This window comes from Medicago sativa, chromosome 6, assembly GCF_051527215.1.
Source record: "Medicago sativa cultivar Bolivia chromosome 6, Bolivia_mono, whole genome shotgun sequence".
In the NCBI taxonomy this organism is placed as follows: Eukaryota; Viridiplantae; Streptophyta; class Magnoliopsida; order Fabales; family Fabaceae; genus Medicago; species Medicago sativa.
Genome location: NC_140754.1, coordinates 2,517,041 through 2,532,509, shown reverse-complemented (window position 1 = coordinate 2,532,509; position 15,469 = coordinate 2,517,041). Strand labels below are relative to the sequence as shown.

General features: G+C 30.6%; 1 protein-coding gene across 1 annotated transcript; it reads right to left on the bottom strand.

Annotated features, from left to right (window-relative positions):
- Nucleotides 1-502: 502 nt before the first annotated feature.
- On the bottom strand, nucleotides 503-2,200 carry LOC146912003 (uncharacterized). Its single transcript, XM_085718645.1, has one exon. It carries the CDS (start codon nucleotides 1,647-1,649, stop codon nucleotides 705-707), a length of 945 nt encoding a protein of 314 aa, XP_085574771.1. The 5' UTR covers nucleotides 1,650-2,200; the 3' UTR covers nucleotides 503-704.
- Between the last annotated feature and the right edge of the window lie 13,269 nt (nucleotides 2,201-15,469).

Below are 15,469 nucleotides of genomic sequence, written 5' to 3'. Positions count from 1 at the left end.
GGAGTCATTGTTTGCTAAGTTACAGTCAACAAAATGATCACACATGATTACACCAAACACTACTACACTAGTTACAAAGCTTCAATTCACCCCATCACAAATTGAAAAGTATAAACATCAGAAAATTTGCCCTTAACAGAATGAGCTCCACCCTTAAAAGATAACACATTATGCAGCCAAACAACACCTTAAAAACACACATCAAAGATGCCCACAGTTTGTAGCAGACAGAAACATTAAAGTTCACTGTAGATCATAATGTTAATTTTGTACTACGCACAAATTATTGGATCAATAAAACACACCATATTAAATTTGATTTGATTCAATTGCAAGTCTTGCACAGTATCTGCATGATGCAAGACATGTATCACTTATGCACCATAAAAACATTATGTTTCACTCATCGATCATAATGTTAATTTAATATTACGAACTAATTATTCGTTCGTTTAGAGCCTAAGACTCTTCATATTGCATCTGATTCAACGGTAAGATGTGATGGTAGAAACAAGTATATTGCATGATGTAAAATTTGTCTCACTTGTACATCATAAAATTTACTGAAAATCTAACATCAAAATCCAAAAACAAAACTATTCAAACTTTTTCCTACTCCAAAATTGAATTATATAACAAATTAAAACCTCAAAATTAACCTATAGTCCTAACCTAGAAATAGTTAAAATTTGAATTAAAATTAATCAAACATGAAGAGGAAAACCTCTTCCAACATTAGCATTAAAACCAACACTAAACCCAATTAACTCTTTCTTATAAGGTAAATACGATTTTACCCTCGTCTCTTTCTTTCTTCCATAAAACACTTCCATCGCCGACACCTTCGCCGTAGTTTTCTTCTCCTTCACCGGAATCTTTTTTCCGGCAACGTTCTTCTCACCGCTTCCTTTGCCATCACTATTCACCTTTAAATTCTCCTTTTTTGCCGGAGTTAACAAATTCAACGACTCTTTTCCGTCGCTTTTGCTTCGCCGGAGTAAGCTCAGAAACTTCCATCGCGAAGATGAAGAAGAATTGGAAGATGAACCAGTTGAATTGCTTTTCTTGCACTTGCACAGTGAATTCATCGGAGAAGCAATCGGCGATTTCTCCGAACCATTTAAGCTGCTTTCCTTCAATCTGATCGGATAATTCATCGGAGAAGCTATAGGAGATGGATTTGGTGTCCACAAACAATAAGACTCCGCCGGAATCGAATCCAGATCGTCTTCCACCTCCGGCGGAGGTCCACGATTCCGTTCCTCTTTCTCATTTCCGATTAACAGTTTCTTTAACGAATTCGAAATCTCAGCCGCATCAGAGTTTCTTCTTCTTCCGCCGCCGTCACGATTTCGTTGATTCTCATCTCCGATCAGTAAATTCTTCAATGAATTTGAAATCTCCGCAGCGTCGGAGTTTCTTCTATCGTCGCCGTCGTGGTTGAAAATCGGGAAAACGTCGTTGCGGCGGTGATATTGAAACGCGACGAATTCGAAATCGTCGTTGTCGTTTTGAGTGTTTGAAATGTCGTTTTCATTAGTGACTTGTTGAACGACGTCGTTTACGTTATTAGAAGAGTAAGTGCTGAAACTTGGACACAAAAATGAGTCCATTGTTGAAGTTTCTTCGTTTTCAAGTTGATTTTGCATTTTTGTTTTGTTTTGATGAGTTTTTGTTTTTTGTTTATGAAATTTTGACTTGGTTGGTTTGTTGTATTTATAGTATACGAGGTTGAGTGTATGAAGGAAGTTAGAAAGAGCAGCCAACGTGTGATACAATTAAAAATACATTATAGTTTTACTAATTAAAATAATCATACTATCATATCATGGATGACGGCATGACACTTTGTATTTCCTTTTCAATAAATAAAACATTAAAAAGTAATATGTTGCTTGCTATAGACGATACGTTACAATGAGTCGATGATAAAAAGTTTGAATCTTGAATTCTTCACTTATTTAAAGGGTATGATCCATGTAATAAAGGATATAAGCTTCTATAGCATATGATTAATGGTTCAGTCTTTTTCTCATACGTGGCGAATATAATCAAGTAGTGTTGGTGAAAATTTTGTACATATTTATCATTGTTACACGCAAGTGGAAAACTTCGTAACTAGAGCATGTTGAGAAAAAAAGTTTAAAGGAGTTGTGCTCTAGAGTTCGAGGAGGCCTACAAGAATTGCACACATTTCACGTCATTGAAGATCTTGGTCTTTAGTTTAAGATCGGACTGTTCATATATTTGTTACAAAGTCCCCATGTAACCGTAGAAAATTCAGTTCAAAAGGTTCATCAGAGTCAAGGTAGACTTAAGGCTCTCATAAACTATTGACCCTCATATTTATAGATCATTGACCAACTAAATTTTAAGATTGACAACAAAAGTTGAACTATGTTCTTCTTTGAGGAAAATGAATCAACTCTTTATCAACCAAACCAACTAATTTTGGTTTATTTTTATTCTTTTTTGTACTTTAGACACGAACATTAATGAATTCGGTTTTGAGGAACTGAATTCTTTTTGTACTTTAGACACGATCATTATTTTTATTCTTTTTTTTATGTGAATTTTCTATTTTGATATTTAAATGACCTGCATATTAAAATCAGATATTCATCTAGAATGAGATAATTACTAGCTAACCAATTTTCTTCCCTGAACATATGGGATTCGGTGATCCCAATGAACATTAAAATGTTATGAGGTACTCTATTTATGGAGAAACAATAATAACAGAATAAAGTGGCTGTTATATCTAGAAGGTGGAAAATATATATCGGGGATTCTCTGTACATTTATATTTAATATTCAATTATTATTATTTAATTCATTAATTAAATATTTTTTTTCTTGCCTATTTGGTTCACACCACTTGGTGACAATCGATAAATGTTTAATTTTTTTTTAAAGGCAAATGTTTAAATCTTTGTTTGCACATGCCATTGTACATTTGGCAAAGTGAACCCTTGTTATTATAGTTTTTTTTCTCTTGATCTTCAACAATTTCATTTTCTTTTGGGGGTCTATATATCAACAATTTGTGTTTGATTTATAGCTTTTTATATATGTCGACACATTTAGCATTGACTTGTCACATACACCAACAAAACCCTTTTTTGTGCTAACAAATATATTTTTGTTTTGCTTTGTATACTAATTTGGTGCAAAGTGTCTTGCACTTGAAAAAGACATTATTATTTTTTGACAAAAGAAAAGGCATTATTATGAAAATAACGTTTTACTGTATTATTATCAACAACAACAAAAAAACGTTTTACTTTTGAAAGTCGTGGTTTATAAGATGGGAAGAAACAGTTGTTGGAAAATAAATGGCTATGGCTTTTTAGGGTAATGGAAAGTCTCAACCAATAGCAAAGTGATATAAATTTTAGGTTATATTCTTGTGTATATGAGTGTGAGTGATACATCTACCATAATATATAACGCTACATATTGTTTCTAGATTTGATTATTACAGTACGTTTAATTAAATTGGATGGACATTGGCGGATGGAGGTACTTTGAATATCTACGATGAAACAACTGTTGGCATGGATGAGTTTCAAAAACTTAAAACTTCGACTGTAAATTTCATGCATAATGTATAATGAATTCCTAATAAACTATTTCAAATTGCTTGATTTTAGTCCGTCTCTCAACTTGGCATTCCACTTAATGGAGTTGCTAATGTGGACGAGTACGCGTGAAGATGCACAAAGTTGATTCGTGCCTATAGCCTTCACGTGTACAACTCGTCCACATGAGCGTTCGACGGCATGTAGTGCTACATTAACAACTATGTTAAGTATGAAGTGTAATATATAAAGTTACCTTATTGTTTGGATTGACTAATCACATGTGTAATACTCTTTCAATGGCCTATATTAGAAATGATCTCTTATCTTTTTTTTCTTAGGAAAATGCTAACAAGTGCCCTAAGGGCATTGTTTAGACATCTAAAAGTAGCAATTTTTGCATTGGAAATTGTACGGTTATGACTTTAAAAAGTGTTTGACTTGTATTTTCAAGACATAGTTTCTATTTTTGGATTCCTTAAACAATGCCCTTAGGGCACTTGTTAGCAAGACCCTTTTTCTTAACGCTATTTGTTAGTTATTTAAGTTGTATCTACGAGACGTGTAATATTTACCGTAATCTATTTAACTAAATCAATTTTTTTTAATATCGTTGATTTACAAATTGTTTTGTCCGGTAAAAAATAGTTGACAGTTTGTAAACTAGCTTATAATAAGAGTTTATAACATGTAACTTATAAACCTACTTATAATTGTTTATAAACAAAGTAACCGATTGAATTTGTAATGTTTGATAAAATTAGTGGTTAAAATCACTTATAAATATGAAATAATATAGAATATAAATTTTATTTAATATATTATTTTCAATTAAGATTGTAGGGGTAGAATGCAGTGACGGATCCAGAAATTTCAATAAGCGGGGTCAAGATTGTTTATCATAAATATTATAGAAAAATATATAAATGCATAATCAATAAAATGATGACATCATCATCAAGCAAATAAATGAAGAAGATTACACAAATTAACATATAAGTAGAAGGATTATTTTTTTTTCCAATGCTATTGGAACACAAAAAGTTGACAACGATACAACAAATCTGTAGTGATCACCCTATTTATACGATATTACGGTGAAGAATGTTTTTTTTTAAGAAACTTTTTCTTATTATAGAAGAGGATTTTCGTAACACTAATTGATTTGGGAAATTGCTCTTCTCTCTTTTATTTTTGCTCATTCACCTGTCTGCGTGAGTTAACTCATGCTAAAAAATGTCCAGTGTGAGTTGACTCACGTTGAGAAAGTCGAACGTGAGTTAATTCAAGTTGAATGTTTTTAAGGAAATGATCAATTTTGAAAGGGATAAGAATAATTTCAATTGATTTGTGAAATAATCAATCTCATTGTTTCATTTAAAAAATTAATGTACCTATTAAGGTTAACACGACAACACCACACTTTAGGTTTCTTTTATAAGAAAATTTTGATTTAATAAAACATAAAACAACGATATTTTCTTATGAAAAAAATAGCTTTTAGTTTAAGATTATGCAAACCAGACTTGTTATTGCTTTTAGTTACGTTTATGAAAAAGTACATCCATATTCTTTATTGTATAGAATGAGTTGATGTGGGGTCAACTTGAAATTGGTTAAAAAAATAATGATGAAGTGGGGTCAGCTGCCCCCAATGGCACTAAGGTGCATCCGTGCCGTAGAATGAAGATAAAAAGTGATAAATAATAAACTACTTAAATTAATTTATCAAAAAACATTATAAGTTCATAAGAATAAGCTATGAACTCGTGTAAAAATGACAGTTGAAACTGGTCTTTTTTAATCATATAACTATAAACTCGTGTAAAAATCAGTAATTAAACAAGTTGTTTTTAATCATATATACGAAATTATAAAATTATAAGTCATAAGCTCAATCTTATGTCTTACTAAACAAACATTTTGTCTTACTAAACAAACATTTAGTTGTCTTAACCATGGACTTCTGACGGACAAAGCATGGCTTGTTTACATCCCTATCATTCTATCAAATCAAATCTAATATAATCCTACTCAAACTTGAACCAAACGGAAACAAAAAAAAAAACAAAAAAATTAAAATATCCACAACTACCACAATAAATAAATTTGGTTATGAAGTGCATATATTAGCACTTAATTATCAGTTTCGCAGCCATGTCACATCTAGAAAAGTTGCATTTAAGTAGCTTTGCAATCTTGACTTCATGTAATGGAAGTCTCTCTGCTCATAAATGTAGGTTTCTTTCTCTGTTCAACATTTTTCTCCTTCTTTTACCCATAATAATAACACTAGTAAACAAAAGAATGGGAAAATGAATTGAACGTATAATTAATTACTTGAAAGATAACAAATTTGTCTTTGACCCATGAAAAAAAATATTGGTGATACGTTGACCACTATATGTAACACACACCTCTTCTACCACCATACACAAATGTGACACGTTGCAACGTTGTCTTCACCACTTCACCTAACACTCTCTTTCACCGTCCTCTTTTACTAAAATGTCATTTCACATAGAATGTATAATGGTGGTAGGAAAAGAAGGGTGTCAACCTAAAATTATTGGGAAAAAATAGAGCTCGGTGCATAATAGGAGCCAGGAGATTGATCACCAAGCGCCAATGTTTTTTTTCCTCTCTAATTTTTAGTTTAAAACACACAATTATGCTTCAATTCAGGTATGCTTAAAAGCTTACAATACGTAGAATATACATCAACTATTTGCGTTATATGTGAATTTTATAATCTATATTCATTCCCATGCTACCCACATATATCAAAAGAAAAAACAAAATCCCTTCTTTTGTGGATTGTATGAGTGTGTATATTACGTACAGTGTATAGCACGTCCCACGATTCATGGGCATGGTACCCACCATAAGAGTTTCGTAAAGCCATTCATGTAAAACAGCATCTCTTATTAATTTTATATTGGTATGGATCAATATTAAAATACAATACTCCCTCCGTTTCAAAATGAGTGTCGCTTTAGCCAAAAAAAATTGTTTCAAAATGAGTGTCGCTTTCAGTTTCCAATGCAATAATAACTTTTTCTTTTCAATTGTACCCTCCAATTAATACTCTGCACACTACTTCCAAAGTATTACTTTTAAAACTAACCAATAGTTAATAAGGATAATTTAGTAAAATAACCATTCTCTTTCTCTTAATCATTGCATTTCTTAATATGTGTGTAAACACCTAAAACGACACTCATTTTGAAACGGAGGGAGTAGTTTTTTTGTCAAGTAGGCTAATTATTAGAAATTCACATTTTTTAAGGTGAATGATTTCTGGAGTTTGAAGCATGACCCATACGTATATTATGCATTATTCATATCAACCGAGTTAAGCTAACGGAAACACACCAAATGTTGGTTTAGTTGGAGCGGAGTTAAATTCACGTTCTCATGGGATGTGAATCAACTCCGCACCAATTAAACCAAAAGTTGGTTTAGTTTGTGCGTAGTTGATGCATATTCATTCCATAAAAATGTGAGTTTAACTTTTTCTTCAATGTGAAAACCTTTTTAATTATAAGTGTTTTTTTTTTAGTATTGAGATCTACTCAAACCCTAATGAAACTTAAAAAATCAATTCACGTAAACTTTTCTCTAACAAATGGAAAAAACCAAGTACTATAACATGGAACATTGTAAAAATATAAATAAAATGTCAAGCGTTAAGTCGGAAAGTAAGTCCAAAGAATTTAGCTGAATGTAATGATGAAAAAATAAAGTATAGTTCCACTAACAACCGATTAATCCACTAATTTTTTTCCTGACATCTTCGATTAAAAAGTGTTTGATTTTAAGTCTTGATCCACTCATTCTAGAATCCAAATTAATAATGCATGCTTGCTTATGGCCCAAATCATGGATATTTTCTAGAAGCAAAAATCCAGTTCATGTTATATCAATATATTTTATATATTAAAAAACCGCCAGGGTTGACGTGAATGAATGAGACAAATTGCATGAATATTATATTTTTTTAGTTATAATGAAAGTTTTAGGTTATTACACTATCAAAAAGCACTTGAATGAAGTAAACAAATATTAATTTTGTTGATAAAAACATAAAAGGTCTTGAGTTAGATCAATTACATTTGAAAATAATATAGCAGTGCTAGCTAGTTCTCTTAATTAGATATAAAAGTTCGTATGTTTTTTGGTGTGTTTTGAATCTTAAGTTTGAATTTGTATGACAATTATATAATTTTAATATGGTCATTAGTGTCACTTATGTCTTTAGTTATTAAACAGAATGTTTAAGAAAAAATATTATCAGCCTGTCTAAACGAAAAATAGATTATTTTATTTGAGATATTATCAAAATATTAAATACGTAGACGTAGATATATTTTGGTGGATTTGTCACGTTTAAGAGAATAACTTTTGATTGAAACATGATATTTCTTGGGGAAGAAAAACAATTAATAATTCAATAATACAACATTGCTTGGACAGCAAACTTAGAGGAGACCTTAATTAGAATGCTGACACAAGTTGATTATTTATTTATATATTATATACACGATAAACTAGCCATGTATTAAAATAATTTTATGTGACGACAATGCTGATTGATTCATATAACGAGTTGCCTATGGATAAATAAACATCCCAATTTTTTTTTTATTTTTTTGGTTGATTGTTATTATTTTGTTACTCCATCAACTTATTGCACACCTAATCGGTGACGACTTTCTACCTTTCTGATGTAGGACACTGGCTATTTATAGTCAAAATTTTAGAGATTCATTGGCAATATTTGAAAATTATTGTTAGGGTAGAAAATGTAGAGACTACGAGGAACCAAATTATAAGTATATCATGGATGTTGAAATAATTTGAATGGGTGTCATAGGTAGAGTTCTTTTAATTAAGATTGTCTAGTTAAGTTTGGGGCAATAGAAATGTAGAGTTCTTCTCTTCCGCAATTAGTTCTGATGAACCTCGTGGGTTAACTCTTTAGAAGTTTTGAAGTTGGCTAGTTTATTTGTTTCTAGTATTTTCTTTACCTTTAATAAAAAAAAATCTTCAGATAAAATCATGACAACGTATATAAAAACGGTTCTAACAATAAGTTATTTATCAAGTACATTTATTCGATATTTTTCTTTAGAAATACGTTGAAACGTTTCATCAAATACTCTAATTACAATATTGGGTTAGAAATAAAATAAAAGTGTTCAAAAAAAGTATCAATGGCGGGACTCTGCACGTGCATGCAGCCATACACTCACTAGCAAGTAATGCTCACAAAACTATTGAATAATGATAATCACAAAGCATTTGTTCAACCCCCAAATCTTGAAAAAGGAACTCCTTTTACATGTTCACGAACATAAACCCTCATTTTAAACTAATAAATTTGTGGATATATACAATACACCCTCCGGTCACTATTATAAGCAAAAATCTACATTTTAGATTTATTCATTTAATGATGTACATAGTCTTTATTATAGACCACATACATCATTAAATGAATGAACCTAAAATGTAATTTTTTGCTTATATTAGTGACCGGAGGGTGTAGTAATTAAATAAATGATCGATTATGCTTTTCTTCCAATTGCTCATTGTAAATTATTATATTAGTATTAATATATAATTAGTGTAATAAGATGGCTGGATTTTTTATAGTGGGCATATGTCAGAGTTTTCCCCATGCAGCCTTCTCCAATGTTGTTTGTTAACCTCACTAACCCACTTTCAGTCTCATGAATTTGTGGCATCAAAAGTTAGAAACTTCATCATTGACACATATATTGCCTAATTTTCCCCCTAATTTTGCTAATTTTAATTTGGGAAATGTTAACGAGTGTCCCCGGGACACTCTTTAAGCACTTTAAATGGTAAGTTTTATATGAAAAGTTATGTAATGAATGCATTGGAAATTGTAATAGTTGACTTTTTAAAAAAATAATTTCCAAATTTGGGATGCTTAAAGAGTGTCCCAGGGGCACTCGTTAACAAGACCCTTTTAATTTTTGTTACCATAGTGGCTAAACCCTCGTGTTTATGGGTATTGGCTAAGTTTAAGCTTTGGTTGTCTTTGTTTTTGAGATTGTGTTGTAAGTTAAATTCTTTTGAGGAATTTTCCTCGAATACATCTTGTGTTTGAGAGTTTGTTTGTTGTTAGTAATATATCTTATTTTGGTCTTTTCAAATAAAAATTTCCCCCTAATTGAGCTACCATACTAAGTGATGATATTAACATTACTTTTTTAAGGAGATATTAACATTATTAGTTTCCTTTACACTATGAGAAAAAGTTGAAATAATAATGAAAATTAGAGACAAAAAATAAAATTTGTCACCAGATTTATAAGGAAATGAAAAACAATTTTTTTATTTTATTTTTCATCTTTAAATTTTGTGGTTTTTTCAATTTTTGGTTTTTATATTTTCACTCCCGCACTACTAAAAACGTAAATATTAGTGAGGGAAATTTAGAGAGAGAAAACGTGAAATTTCTCTCTAATTCTGTCACTAAATTTTGTGACCAAGAAATTTGTGAGAGATTTTATTTTTTCCGTCACAAATTTTCCTCCATAATTTTGTTTTTTCTAGTAGTGCGTGATGATATAGAGCAGTCTTATTGTTTATTTTCATTACTAATCAATTTAGGCTCCTTGTTGATAAATTGTTAATATAATAATAAAGATATTTTCTCACAAAATAACATTGAAATATGATTGAATAATAAAATATTTCAACAATCTCCCACTTGGGCTATATATCTTAATAGGGATATGATCAATTAACACCATGATGTCAAACTTAATAATATGACAGATTGAATAACTCTTTGCTGGATAATTCTATTATAAAATTGTTCATTATGAAAACATGAATTACAATAGATGAGCTATTCAGTGGAGCTGACTATGAGGAGCTTCAAGAATACTCTAAAATGACTAAGGTGAAAATACAATGTTTAGGCTAGAATGAATGGATCCTTTTACTTATCTCTAGGTGTCTCCTTTTATAGGTCTTGCTTTCTTAACCTAATGGGCCTCTCTTTAGATGTCTAGACCCATTAACACTCTGAGGTCAATATGGCTCATCTATACCAGGCGTGTGGAGCTGATCATGTTCCATGCTCATTTGTACAAGGCTCGTGGAGTCAAGGGTACACAACTCACATCACTTGTCTGTTTATGACGTGTGGCACGTTATGAGATACCTTCAAGAGGATGACCACAATGTTGCTTGGACAACAACCAGAGAGAGCTAGTGATGTTGAAAGTGGAGCTCACGTGATCTGAACGATCAAGCTGAACTAAGAAGGTGGAGCTCACGTGACCTGAACGAGAAAGCTGAGATGTACATGTTGAGTAGTCAATGTATAGAAGAGTCCACGTGCTATGGTCCTTCATACCAATCCAAAAATTTATCGTTGGATTGAAAGATATTATAAAATAGATTATATGTACAAAATTTGGCAAATCAAATGATTTTATAAGATACATCATTGGCAAAATCAAGTCGTTTTATAAATGTTTATAAGACGTTAATTTTGATGTACTTCATTGGCAAATCAAATGATTTTCAATTAATGTAAAATTTTATAGACATCATCTATATTATAATATGTTTTAATCCAACTGTAGATTTTATAAAACGGTTATCAATTAGGGACAAATCAGTCCTATAATCTCATATTTAACATGCCATCTTATTACCAATGTAATATTATTGTGTCACCCCTTTTCCATTGTATGTGTTACATCTTTTTAGAGCCCTTATTATTGTGTTTACTACATCTCCTTTTCTATAAACACAAAAAAGGGCTTCTGAAGGAGAAAAAGATCGTAGAAAACATTTGGAATGGTGATAGTGAAGCTCAAAATCAAGCAGCAATGAAACTTAGTAGAAAGTGCTTCTTTGCTTGACATGATCCACGCCTCGGTAAAATCATCTTGTTGGTTGAGAAAGCAATAAGGTTGCTAGAAAATATTGTTTCTTTATTAGAGAGTGTACTTTGTGAAGTTGCTAGTACCGGAGGAGCGATTCGGGTGTTGGTTGAGACTATTGAAGATGGATCATCAATAGAAAAATAACATTCAGTTGGTACACCTCTAATATGTCAAAGCTACATAGAAAAATAGAGTTTTGATTGACAGATAGAGGGATGCCATGATTGCTTAAGTTAAGCGTCAATGTAACACGGAGAACCAAATCCATCGTCGGAGAATTGTTGCTGCTTCGAGAGAATGCTCTTGTTATAATTTGAGACGTAAGCAAATTAATCATAACATATAGAACATATAATGGAAGTAATTAATGCAAAGGTTTGTAGTGGATATGAGCCCATGTTTAATTGGAAACATTTCTATGTAATTTGTATCTAATATATGTATTAATTTGAGGCATCAACATGCTCATAATTTAAACATGAATACTAGTTTTGTAGCAACAATGCTCATAATTTTCAATTATTGGGTATAAATCAGACTGTAAAACTAGTAAAAAAAACATGCACACAATTATGAATTGTGATGAATACTCCGTTATAAGGCCCCATCATCACACACAAACATGAATTGAAGACACTAATCATGTATGCCAAAAACCAAAAAATCAACAACATACACAACAGAAAAAATCCACAAAATCAACAACAAACTTCACTGCTGCTATCAATTCAACACTCCACCTCCCACTCCCCCGCCAAACCCCAACACCTTTGTTTAACAACATGATTTTTGCTTTTTGAAGAAAAAAATTACTTGATCTTGCCTGTGATAATTTCTAAGATTTAAAGCACAATATTTAGAGTTTAACCTCCCTTTTATTGCATTAACAATATCATACAGCTGCATCAATGTAATGATTGCTTATGCAACAAAACAATTCATTTTCAAAGTTCAGAACAAGATATTTTACTGAAATATTTAGTAATTATTACTAAAACATATAAAGATGACTATAAAATAGTCAATGCCTCACTTATACAAGGCCATTTCAGATTCATACAACAGAGTGAAAATTCTTCTTACAAAAGTACTACAAACATAAAATAACATAGTTTATATTTTGTCTCTTAATAGTGCATCAATGCCAAAGGCATAGTCTCCATAAACTTGTGTTTCTTAAGTTGCAATATCAAACTTAACTGCAACAAAAGCCCCTTTGAAGTTGTTGAACTCAAATTGAGAAAATTCTTTACTGCTTGTTTTACACTAGAACCCAAATTGAGGGTAACAAGTCTCGTGAACGTATTTGTCACTAGCCAAAGTATCAAGCATTGCATTTGAAGCCCACAAAGGAAACATAACCAACAAAATACTCGCACTGTGATAAGATGTATCGATGGATGACTTTAAAAAGAATGAAAAATACATTAGACAAATGTAACCTAGCACGCGAACTGAAGCTCCCTCGTAGAGGAAAAAAAACACAACCACAACACTTAACATAGAAAAAAAAAAAGTAACATTAGATAAAATTCAAAGTATCAACAAAATGAGAAACACAAGCACAACTTGGGTCACACAATTTCTATTTCAAAAAACAAATCAAATCCTAACTCATCGTCATCAGAAACAAAAAACTTAACTAACCCTAATACTCGATTATCAAAATCAAAATATACGAAACAACACAATGCACCAAATTAACAAACAAAATCAATGATTTAATCAAATATTCTTTTATTTGTTGGTTGATGATGTTGTTTTTCTGAGCTTCTTCAACCGATTGATTGGTTTCAGAATATGGGTGTGTAATACAAAATAACATCAATGTTATATTATGTTGTTATATAAGATCATATATCTCTTATTAATACTAATATATATATATATATATATATATATATATAAAGTTGACATTAAATATATATTTAATTAAGTGTAATCAAATAATAGTCATACATATTTGAGACAACTTTATTACTCCAACTTTTCTTATTACTCCATGATTTTTGTAAACTAATTTTATAAAAAGTGACATAGTGAGTATAAGATAAGAATAAGAATACTCTTGCTGCTTTATTAAGACAAAAAAATAATAATATACGATGTGTCCAACATATATTGACGACCATAACTCAATATTTAGTGTTTAACCTCCCTTATATTTTATATACAGAACAATATCATACAACAACATCAATGTAATGATGACATTTGCAGCAAAACAATTTCTTTTCATAATTCAGAACCAGATATTTTACTTAAACATTTACTGATCAATACTAAAACCTATAAAATTAGCTATAAAATAGTTAATGCCTCACTTATACAAGACCATTTCATATCTATACAACTGAGGGAAAAAAAGGGAATTCTTTTTACAAAAGTACTACAAATATAAAATAATAGGGTTTATAATTTGTTTCTTAATAGTACATCAACGTCAATTGCACACTCTCCATAAACTTTGTGTTTCTTAAGTTGCAATATTAAACTTAACTGCAACAAAAGCCCATTTGAAGTTGTTGACCACAGATTGAGAAAATTCTTCCCCACTTGTTTTATACCAAGACTCAAATTGGGGGTAACAAGTCTCGTGGGCGTAATTGTCTCTAGCCAAAATACCAAACATTGCAGTTGAAGCCCACAAAGGAAACACACCCAACAAAATACTCGCACTGTGATAAGATGCATCAATGAATGACTGAAAAAAGAATGAAAAATACATTCGACAAATGTAACCCAACACTGAGGAAAAAAAAGGAATTATTCTTACAAAAGTACTCCAAACATAAAATAGCAGGGTTTATAATTTGTCTCTTAGGGCCCGTTTGTTACGGATTAAAATAAAAGTGATTTTGATATAAAATAATTTAGAGATTATATTTTAGAGATTATATGAAAAATCAGAATCTATTTTGCGTTTGTTTACTGTAATAAAAATCACTTTTTTTAAACAAATAATCTAGTTTGTTTGGATACAACTATATAAAAGGGATTTTTTTGTTACAAAATTAGTTCAATCTTTTAAATTATATTTTCTCTCTCCTCTAAAAAAAATCTATTTTATTTTAAGCTGCTCCTAACAGCTTCTCATTTGAAGCTGTTTTTAGATTATTTTTAGATTCTGATTTTTTTTAAAATCTGTAACAAACGGATACAATACTCTTAAAAGTGATTATTTTTTTAAAATAAGTGATTTTTTTCTTAAAAAAGCTATAACAAACGGGCTCTTAGGGCCCGTTTGTTACGGATTAAAATAAAAGTGATTTTGATATAAAATAATTTAGAGATTATATTTTAGAGATTATATGAAAAATCAGAATCTATTTTGCGTTTGTTTACTGTAATAAAAATTACTTTTTTAAAACAAATAATCTAGTTTGTTTGGATACAACTATATAAAAGAAATTTTTTTGTTACAAAATTAGTTCAATCTTTTAAATTATATTTTCTCTCTCCTCTAAAAAAAATCTATTTTATTTTAAGCTGCTCCTAACAGCTTCTCATTTGAAGCTGTTTTTCGATTATTTTTAGATTTTGATTTTTTTTAAAATCTGTAACAAACGGATACAATACTCTTAAAAGTGATTATTTTTTTAAAATAAGTGATTTTTTTCTTAAAAAAGCTATAACAAACGGGCTCTTAATAGTGCATCAACGTCAAATGCATAGTCTCCATAAACTTTGTGTTTCTTAAGTTGCAATATCAAACTTAACTGCAGCGAAAACCCTTTTGAAGCTGTTGAACACAAATTCAGAAAAATTTTCCATACTTGTTTTACACCAAGGCTCAAATTGGGGCTAACAAGTCTCGTGGGCGTATTTGTCTCTAGCCAAAGTACCAAGTTGAAGTCCACAAAGGAAACACAACCAACAAAATACTCGCACTGTGATAAGATAAATCAATGAATGATTGAAAAAAGAATGAAAAATACATTCGACAAATGT